The sequence below is a fragment of the Silene latifolia genome, unplaced genomic scaffold (assembly GCF_048544455.1).
Source record: "Silene latifolia isolate original U9 population unplaced genomic scaffold, ASM4854445v1 scaffold_224, whole genome shotgun sequence".
Lineage (NCBI taxonomy): Eukaryota > Viridiplantae > Streptophyta > Magnoliopsida > Caryophyllales > Caryophyllaceae > Silene > Silene latifolia.
This window is the reverse complement of record NW_027413178.1, coordinates 141,207-152,557: the sequence shown is the minus strand read 5'-3', so window position 1 is coordinate 152,557 and position 11,351 is coordinate 141,207. Positions and strand designations below refer to the sequence as shown.

The 11,351-nt window shown below is 40.6% G+C and overlaps 1 protein-coding gene across 1 annotated transcript; it reads left to right on the top strand.

Moving 5' to 3' along the window:
* The first annotated feature begins 1,152 nt into the window (after positions 1–1,152).
* On the top strand, positions 1,153–1,854 carry LOC141638903 (uncharacterized). Its single transcript, XM_074448082.1, has one exon. The coding sequence runs from the start codon at positions 1,153–1,155 to the stop codon at positions 1,852–1,854; it is 702 nt and encodes a 233-aa protein (XP_074304183.1).
* The last annotated feature ends 9,497 nt before the right edge of the window (positions 1,855–11,351 follow it).

Below are 11,351 nucleotides of genomic sequence, written 5' to 3'. Positions count from 1 at the left end.
CTCGATCGAGTCGTGATGACTTGGGCACTCGATCGAGTGTTTCCTTATTTCTTGCTTTCCACGAAACTTTCTTAAGTCGGTTTATTTGTAATATAAATAGGAAGTTCGTAGATTATTATTACGCTATTCTTTTATTCCGCCAAGAAATCTTAGAATACTTTATTTTACGTGTTATTTCAGATCTACCTCACTACTTATGGTATTATTAATCTTTCTTCATTAATTCAAGTTCTAGTTTCATCATTGCTTTGTTATTCATCTTACATGCTTTTAAATATGATTTCCTCTATTGTTATTGTTGTTATCATCATTAGTATGAGTAGCTAATTTATTCATCTAGGGTGAAAGGGGATCTAGGTTGTTAGAAGGGGGTTTAATTAATGAATTAATAGTTAATAAATTGCTTTTTATTGTTGTTCAATTGTTGTCTTAATTCTAATTGAATAGTTATTGGTCAGGATTAGTTAATTAATCTTGCATATTAGGATTATTTCCGATCGGATTAAGATTAATATAGGCTACGACAATTTAATAGACTAGCTTAATTATAATGACCGCATGTTAAGTTTAGATCTAAAGCGTATATAGTACCGACCGAACATATAACCTTAAATAACATAATTGTTCTGTTAATTAGTTAATTCACACCCCCGCATAACTGACCTAGTGAACCCGATCCCTAGACTCTTTTAATATATTTGAATTCACCTTTTACTCCATCGCAATTAGTTATAGCTAAACAAACCAATCTTCAAGAAATTGTTACCCTTAAGACGAATTATTACATAAGCAAATAGGTTATTACCACCTCCCTGTGGATTCGATACCCTACTTATCGCTGACTATTAGTTATTATTAAGTTAGGATTACTTTGATTTAGGGGACAGGTCTTTGATCGAGCTAAGAAATGAAGAGAACGGTGCAAGCAAAGAGGTGTCGCGTAATAAGGATAAAGACGTGAAAGCTGCTGACGAGTTGGACACTCGATCGAGTGCCCCAATACTCGATCGAGTGTCAGTTCCAGAATCCAAAATTGCTACTGTTTCTTGGTCACTCGATCGAGTGAACCCAAAACTCGATTGAGTGACCCATGTACCTGATGACGGTAATTCTAACGTCGAGAATAAGAAGAAAGAGGCCAAGCCCATTAAAATGGCACTACCTTTTCCGCAAAGACAGTACAAAACAAAGATAGATCAACAGTTTAGGAGATTTATTGAGGTGGTGAAAAATCTACAAGTAAGTGTACCATTTATTGAATTGGTCACTCAAGTGCCGACCTATGCAAAGTTCCTGAAAGAGATATTAACAAAGAAGAGGTCTTTCAATGAAGTGGAGACGGTTGTATTTACTGAAGAATGTAGTACTGTGCTACAATCTCGCTCTCCACCTAAGCTTAAGGATCCAGGAATTTTTTCTATTCCATATAATATTGGCCCTTTAGCTATTGATAATGCCTTATGTGACTTAGGGGCAAGTGTTAGCGTCATGCCATACACAATATGCAAACAACTTAAAATGACTAAGCTTAAATGTATAAATATGACCCTGCAGATTGCTGACAGATCTATTAAGTGCCCTATGGGTATCTTAGAAGATGTGCCAGTTAGAGTCGAAAAATCCTTTATCCCAGTTGATTTTGTAGTAATAGATATGACTGAAGATTCTCGAGTTTCTATTATTTTAGGACGACCATTCCTGCACACAACTGGGGCGATTATAGATATTAGGCATGGGAGTCTTACCTTGACAATTGGGGATGACACTATCACCTTTAATCTTGATAAAGCGTCGCGACATCCTGAGTTAGAAGCTACTTGTAATGTGATTGATATTGTTAATCCTGCTATTTGAAATACCTGTACATTTTAGGACCCGCAAAAGAACCTTGGGATGATTGATAAGACCTTATGGTAGACGAGAGGCTACTCGGGAGTGAATTATGACTATAAAGTGGACCGAGTATAACCTATACTAGACTTAGTGGAGTTATTATAATGTCCGCCTATAGAAGGGTCGTCTTAAAACTGTCATAACTTGAGATACAGATATGGTATTGATGTGATTCTGATTGGAGGTGATAGCTTGTTCTCTTACGATTCCAACGGTAGCTCACACGCAAAAAATGACCAAGAAACGAGTGATATATGACTGTTTTAAAAAAAAATGGTCATTGTTGGGAACTGCGTTGTTCGACCTAGTGGTAGTACACTCGATCGAGTGGACTTGGCACTCGATCGAGTGTGCTATTACTCGATCGAGTGGGTTTTGGTTATGATGGTCTGGCTTATGGAAAGTCGTCACTCGATCGAGTGGAGTATTCACTCGACCGAGTGAAGTGTCACTCAACCGAGTGAAACCGGTCACTCGAGCGAGTGACCTGTAGCTGTCACTTAATACGCGTGTAAGTCTTATGAGTGGGTCTTATCCTTTAAATTATTTTTTTTTTCAAATTTTGTTCCACTCATTTCCCCTCACCAAACCTTATCCCCTTATCTCTCAAAATCCCACAAAACACTCTCTAAACTCCTCCATCCAAAATTCAAGATTTATAACTATTGGTGAAGAATTAGCAAGTTCAACCACCTTCCCTTGTTTCTTATCACTTGGTGAGTGACATACTACCTTTACCCTTTAATTGAACATTTTCTTTTAAGACTCACCCCTAAAATCTGGGGGGTTTTGTGGGTGGACTAATTGGTAATCATTATGGGTAATATAAGTAACTAAGTGGGTAATTAAGGGTTAATCATTATTATTAGTGTAATACCCGCTCTGTTAGGGACCCATTGACTAACCTATTGACCAAGGGGGGCCTTATAAAGGGAGACGGGAGACACTATATGGCTAATGTAACTCGATACTCGACCTAGCAAAGGCCACTCGGCCGAGTATCTGAGGTACTCGTCCGAGTGCGGCGTACTCGGCCGAGTATGTCTATACTCGACCGAGTACCTCGTCTGACAACGTGTTATTATAAAACTCGACGGCTGAAACATAAATCATTACGGCGGATTCTTTTATTATTTCTAAAACCTAAACACACACTCTCTCTTCTAATTCTCTAATCTCCCTCTTCACCTCTTGAATAGTCTGGAACACTAACCCGAGAAGGGAGACGGTCTATGCATGAGGTCATCGAGTCGTTTTATCGCCGTCACTGGCATCGGTTGTTCTTTAAGGTGAGTTGTGATTAATTGTCCTTTGTGCAATAGTTTTTGAATAGTTTAGTGATAGAGTACGATTGTTGTTGTAGGATTCGGTATGGAGTATTGATTGACGTGGTGTGATGTACGCGTTCTGTGGATTGCATAAAGGTAGGGTTTCCCTAGTCAGTTGGTTGTGTAATTAGTTTGAGATTGTTTGTGATTGATTGATTAATATGCTGCGTTGGATTGATATTGGTTGAGTAATATTGTGATTGGTATTGTGGTGATGGGACCATGTTTCGGAGATGGTTCCAATCCCATGTTCGTCCCTTGTGGCTCCCGTCACAAGGGGGATGTGCACATTAATGATCTGGGTGTGCTCGTTGCTATGGGCGGTACTTAGGTGGGAATGGGTGCGTCCCCCCACTGGCGGTGAAGGTTACCTACTGCGATGAGTAATCTGGCATAGCTGCACATTTAAGTGTGTAGTTGGTTATTGATTACTAACGGAGTTTGGGGAATGATACTACAATTGTTATGGATTGTATTGGTTATGTTTGTGTATTGATTGTATCTCTGTATTCTCTTATCTTGGTTATACAGTTGACTGACCCCGTTATTATTTTCAAAACTGTGGTGAGCCATTCAGGGATGGTGATCAATTAGGGTAGAAGGTATTTGATGTTGATGTTGCTTGTGGGATATGGATGGGATCGAGTCATCATGCTGTCAAGTTAGTTGTCGTTGTTACTTATGCGTAGTTGTTCTTTTCAGCTGTTTCAGAGTTGTATCCCTTTTGGCTATGTTTTTTATAGCTGTAAGAATACATTTAATAAACGTTCTGTTATTTTCTATTTGATATACTTACCTCGGGCAACCGAGATGGTAACGCCTTTAATGATGTCCAACACTGTCTCTTCGCATCTTCTTGAGGATGATGACTTGTTTGCTTTTTGGTGGGAACTACGTAAGCATGTTAAATTTCCATGAGGTGATGCTCTTGGTGTCATACCTTAACCCTCTCCGGAGGGAGCGCTTCTACTACAGTGCTCCCGGTGTTGTGTTCCAGTTTGGCACTTATGGCTCGCTCTATGAGCCGCTACCATAGTTGTGGAGCCATAGTGAGCTGCCTAGTCCAGAGACCGGCCAACTTTGAAGCTCTTTCGAACTCGGGAACTGCTTTGTTTGAGAATGCCCTCACCATGGATGAGCACTAATGGCGCCACATTAAGTGGCTTAGGAGGTTAGATGACGGGACCTTAGCTTGGAGGGTAAAGGGGACCAAGTGGATGAGACCTCCTGATCCGGGGAACCTACCGGTGATCGACCACTTGCGAGAGTATGACCCGGGTAGTAGAGACCCCCAGCCTGAGCCCTAGTTTTATCTGATCACCCCCGAGATCCTTCTATATTTTCCTGAGCCGGTCACTGCTTCTGGTAAGCAAACGACCGTCCCGATACAACGCGAATGCCACGGAGGGAGGATGATCGGAGAGGTGGAGACCAGGCCTTCTTATGTCCTATCGAGCTTCTACCCTACCCAGTACTCGCCCTATCCTACAGTCTATTACCTTAGGATGCAGATTAGTGAGCTTATGGAGCGGATATCTACCACGCTGGTGTTGAGGAACATGCATGATATGGCATATCAGCAGGGTGTGGGGACAGACCTTGCCCAGCCGGTGTGGTGGAGGGGACCGGTAGATGACATCGGGGTGTTCCATAGCTATGGGGTAGACCGCACCACGTAGAGGATCCCAAAGAGCTACGAGTATAGCTGCCTCGCAGGACCGTGGGGAGCCAACTATGGTAGCCTGTTAGATGAGGCAGAGAGGTGGACCAATGGTGACTACTCAGCAGGAGCATATCAGGGAGCGGGGACATCCGGCACATGTGGCGGCGAGGACATGGACGGGGATGCGGACACTTGAGCTCCCTTTTCTTTTATATTGTTTGATTTGTTGGATGTTATGATGGATTTCTTATCGTACTTGATATTTGGTTATATTTCGGATGACTGTACCGGGCCATAAGGCCAATACTCCTTTTGTTTTCCACGTTAGTATGTAGTTAAGACTAGGTTCTTTGTGTTGGTAGTTGGTTAAAACTCGTTTTGCAGGAAAATGTTTACAATTTCATAATTTCTGGTTGCAAAATATCGAGTTCTGCTCTCAGAAACTTGACCGAGTACTGGATACTCGGCCGTGTACCGAGTACTCGACCGAGTTCTCACTGGTACTCGATCGAGTACCATTGTCTTGAGTCTATGGTTGTTTTATAGTTTGTGGTTTGATAGGATGCGTTGTTAAATCTTGTCATATGCATCTTCATAAGAGTCTTGGTATCGATGTGCGAAGGGTATGGTATCCGTGTGACGAATTTTGTGATGGTACAATAATTTGGTTGGTAATTGAGACGGAGGTGATGTACAATTTGGTGTGGATAATAACATGGTAGTCATATGGTACTAGTTAGTGTTGTGCACTGCATACGTCCTTTTTAACATTGTGATTTTCAAGTTATTTTATCTCTGTTATATACACGTATGGTTATTTCCGCCTCTGCATGCTCTTACTTGTTAGATGAAGTGATTTTTGTTTTTGTTAACGGTTATATTTAAACAAGATTATCTACGTTCCTTTTATAGTTGGGGTGAACTTCGGGGACGAAATTCTTTTTTAGAGGGGTAGATAACATCGCGGCAAAAGATCTTGTAAAACTTCTTTAAAATGGTTGAAATTGTTGCTTTAATTTGTTAAACTGTTGCTTTAGATCTTCAATCATACTATTTAAACGGTTTTCTTCCATCAGTCCCGTTAAACTATTTTAGTGGAAGGATATGACAATAAAGTATTTGTTGGATAAATGCTAGTTTACTTGTGACAAACATCGTTTTAAAGTCGTCACAATCATGTTATGGTAACTTTGTGATGTTAGGCACGTCATAATGTCATAATAATAATCTTTTAATGTGTACGTTAACATCCCCTATTTACTAAATAAATAGGCGAAACTCCAACTTTTCCCGCCTAAAACATATCTCCTAAAACAATGCTTGGTATTTTTAGCATATACTATAAGTATTGACATGATAAAAAGTTGCTGCTAAAAAATATGTTATTAGTAAATATTTGTTAAAAATTCATTGACTTTTTATGATAAATAGTTACGGCTAAAAAATACTGTATGTTATTAGTAAATATTTGTAAATTAACATCATTAATTTCTCGGTAAAAAAACAAAAAAAAGCTTTTGTTTAGTAAATAAGTTATAAATGGACATAATCTTTTGTATTTAAATATTTATAACATTCAATATTTCACATTATGCACAAATTTATCTTCGATCTTTTTATGATAAAAAAATTCCGTTTTTTCTAAGTTTATGATAAAAATTCATTGACTTTTGTTTGGGCTAAAAATAGTATAATGGAGGAGGCCCACTTAATAAGGTAAAGGCTAGGGATAGAGTGATAAGGAGGAAGGGAGCCCGCGGACAAGGGAGTGGAGAAACGGGCTTAAGGAAGATCAAGGGCCCATCATAGAGGGCGCCTGCATTAAGGAAAGAGGTGTTAGGGAGAAGTCAGGGAGATCAAGGAGAATTGACAAGGGAGTCCGGGTTTGAAAAGAGTCCTTATGGAAATTTTATTCCCTTTCCATATTCGAGGTAGGACATATCTAGGATTCTTACCCTATAAATAGCCAAGGGAGCGAATCAAGAATTCATTCATCCACGGGCATTCATACACCAACATTCAAGATCACATCTCAGCATATAATATACGTTCATTCTAGATCTTGCAGGCCTGACACCTAGGGTCAGCAGGATTAGCTTTGTACCATAATTGTAATCATCCCCCTATTCATATAGTGCAATACTTGGCAGGGTACCGTCCCTCCCGCGGTTGTTCCCACATTGGGTTTTCCGCGTCACCAAATCTCTCGTGTCAATTTATATTACGCACTTTATTTTCCTATTTACTTATTGACATACGAACTATTACACAATCGACCAACGAATATAGACTACATTGACCCTAATCAATCGACTTGGGTAAAAATACCTAAACAACTTTTTATGATAAAAAGTTGTTGGTAAAAAATATGTTAGTAAATATTTGTTAAAAATCATGGACTTTTTATGAACAAAAGTTACGGCTAAAAAATATGTTATTATTAAATATTTGTAAATTAACATCATTAATTTCTCGATAAAAAAAAAAGAAACAAAAACTTTTAGAAAAATACGCATTTCATTACTTCTTACGATTTAAACTTTTATTTCTCTAATCAAAATACAATTAGTAGCTAAAAACAAGAAAAATAAATAAAACTCTATAGATACCGTGCATACATTGCACGGGGTCTATACTAGTTATTCATTGATTGCATGAGTATTACGTGAGCTTTTATGTCGTCGGTCGTGTCACGATTGGTATGGGATGAACTTCGGGGATGAAGTTCCTTTTAAGGTGGGAAGACTGTAATACCCTCCCTGCTAGGGACCCGTTGACTGACCTATTGACCAAGGGAGAGCCTTAGCAAGGGAGACGGGAGAGACTAGATGACCAATGTAACTCGATACTCGACCTAGCAGAGGCCACTAGGCCGAGTATCTGAAGTATTCGACTGAGTGCGGCGTACTCTTCCGAGTATGTCTATACTCGACCAAGTACCTCGTCTGATAGCGTATTATTATAAAACGCGACGGCTGAAACATAACTCATTACGACGGATTCTTTTATCATTTCTAAAACCTAAACACTCTCTCCCTCTCTTCTAATTCTCTCATCTCCCTCTTCACTTCTTGAATAGTCTGGAACACTAACCTGGGAAGGGAGACAGTCTATACATGAGGTCATCGAGTCGGTTTGTCGCCGTCACCGGCATCGGTTGTTCTTTAAGGTGAGTTTGTGATTAATTGTCCTTTGTGCAGTAGTTTTTAAATAATTTAGTGATAGAGTACAATTGTTATTGTAGGATTCGATATGGAGTCTTGCTTGACGTGGTGTGATGGATGCGTTATGTGGAATACGGAAAGATAGGATTTCCCTACTTAGTCGGTTGTGTAATTAATTTGAGATTGTTTGTGATTGATTGATTAATATTCTGCGTTGGATTGATATTGGTTGAGTAATATTGTGATTGGTATTGTGGTGGTAGGACCATGTTCGGAAGATGGTTCCAACCCCATGTTCGCCCATGAGCAGGGCTTAGATGGGAACGACTGCGGCCCCCCACTGGCGATGAGGGTTACCTGTTGCGATGAGTAATCTGGCAGGACTACATATTTAAGTGTGTAGTCGGTTATTGATTACTAACAGAGTTTGGGAAATGATACTACTATTGTTTTGGATTGTATTGGTTGTGTTTGTGTATTGATTGTATCTCTGTATTCTCTTATCTTGGTTATACAGTTGACTGACCCTGTTATTGTTTTCAAAACTGTGGTGATCCATTCGGGGATGGTGATCAGTTGGTGTAGCAGGTATTGGATGTTGATGTTGCTTGCGGGATATGGATGGGATCGAGTCATCACGCTGTCTAGTTAGCTGCCTCTGTCACTTATGCGAAGTTGTACTTCTCAGTTGTTTCGCAGTTGTATTCCTTTTGGCTATGTTTTGTATATCTGTAAGAATATATTTAATAAACGTTCTGTTATGATCTATTTGATATACTTACCTCGAGCAACCGAGATGGTAACGCCTTTACTTCCTCGGGAATGTCTAGGTAAGGCTCCTCGGTAAGTAGGGGTGTTACAATTAGTTGTTGTAGAATGCTTTCTGGTAGTTATTATGTAATTATGTAGGATTTATAAGATGGATACTTGGTGGTTTCAAGTGGCTTATGAAGATATGCTAAAAGGTAGGTTAATCCTACTCGGTTTCAATAAGTATAAATGGTTGCATGTGTCATTGTTGTGTTGTTATTGCATTATGAGATTATTGTTGTGGGTAATTGTTGTTAGTCTTATAGTGTTGTTTGGATTTCTTCATGACATATTAATAAGTTATTAGCGTTGGTTTCTTAATGTCATTGGATTTGCATTATAACATGTGGTCGTTGGCATACATGAGTATGTGGCATGACTGTCATTCATGATTATGAGAAAAGGCATAATTGATAAGAGGTATGCATATTCATTGTGAAATGAGCATATTGGCATATTGTGATGCTTTAGTGATATATGTGATGGTTGGAAATTGTTGGTGGTGATACTTGTTTTTGAGAAAACGTAAGACGGTTGGGAGACTGTCTTACGCTTGAGTCGCCTCTTGAAGCTTCCCACTCCAAGAAGGATGTTCACATTGATGGCTTGAGTACGGAGGGACTCTTGTGGGTGAGACACAACGTCTGGCAGGGGATCCGATTGGTTCCGGACCCGGTACCTCCGGACGTGTCCCGGTACCTTGTTGTGAGGTGTGGTGTCGTGGGCGTGTCCCTGACACCGGTGGTTGTGGGTACGTCTAGGCGTGTCCCGGTACCAGCGTGGTGATTGTATAATTGTATCGCATTCATTTCATTAGCATGTTGCATAGTTAATTATCATGTGTGTATTATATTTATTTATTGAAACTGATGTGTTGTGTGTCTGTGTAAGAAGGACATCAGCCGTAGAGAAATCAGGAAGAAAGCAAACCACCAGTAAGAAGGACGAGAGGTACAGACCATATGGGAGGGGAGTCAACAGAATCGAAGAAAATCAGTTACTCCCCACCCTGGCAGAATACGGATTCACCACAGGAATCGAAGGAATCTTGAAGGCACTCAGAGAGATGGGAGACGGAGTCAGGTGGCCTAACCCACCGGTAGGAGAGCAGGCATGGAGGAAGGATAGCAAGAAGAAGTGTGAGTTCCACCGGGATATTGGCACAACACTGAGGATTGCTATACATTACGAAGAGAGATCAAGCGCTGTCACGAACAAGGAAAACCGAGCCACCTATTACCACGTGGGGGCAAGCGGCAAGATAAGGTAGGCTCATGCCAACCCGACCCACCCACATGCACCAAAATTATAAATGTGATAACAGGCGGCTCAGACTTGAGCGGACTGACATATTCAGCAGCCAAGAGACACGCTACAGAGACCAAAGGAGATAGGTCAGCCAATTCGTGCAGAATTTCTTAAGTGCACTGCCAGCCCCCCCGCATAGCAATTACAGAAGCAGCCTATCCAGGACGAATACATCGAACGGCCAGCAGAAGAGCTGGATCAAATCAACCTGGATAAGCTGCACCCAGAACGAACTGTGCTCATTGAAGCAGGATGTACATGAAGCTTAAGACAACAGTTAGTCAAGTTCTTACAAGATAACATGGATTGTTTTGCATGGTCACACGATGACATGACAGGAATAGACCCGTCCATCATAACACATAAGCTTAGTGTAGACCCAAAGTGCAAGCCCATCCAACAGAGAAGAAGGAAGTTTGCGGCGGAGAGAAATAAGGTAATCAACCGGAAGTAGATAGCTGCTTTGGCGGCAAAGAAAAAAATAAGAGAAGTAAAATATCCAATGGTCATCCAACGTAGTGGTGGTGCCTAAGAAGAATGGGAAATGGAGAGTATGTGTGGACTTCACCGATCTCAACAAAGCATGCCCTAAAGATCCATTCCCGCTGCCTCATATTGATACAATGGTGGACGCGACAGTTGGACATGAGATGTTAACATTCCTGGACGCATGGAGTGGATACAATCGGATCAAGATGGATCCTGAGATGAAGAGAAGACAAGATTTATGTCGAAAGAGGAATATATTGCTACAACGTCATGCCATTCGGCCTAAAAACACAGGCTCCACATATCGGAGGTCAGGTTAACCGCATGTTCAAAGAGTAGATAGGAAGAACAATGGAGGTGTATATTGATGACATGGTGGTGAAATCGGAAAAAGCCGAGAGATCACATGCAACATCCGCGAAACGTTCGATACCCTCGGGAATACAAGATGAAGCTAAATCCATCTAAATACACCTTCGGAGTATCTTCGGCAAATTCTGGGCTATATCGTAACTCAAAGAGGAATAGAGGCCAGCATCGAGCGAATTAAAGCCATCTTACACCGAGTCACCCGAGAAGCCTAAGGATGTTCAAAGACTAGCGGGAAGGTAGCACCACAACAGTTCATCTCAAGATCTTGAGATAAATGCGAGGCTATTTTACGACGTACTAAGGAAAATCCGAAGTTTGAATGGA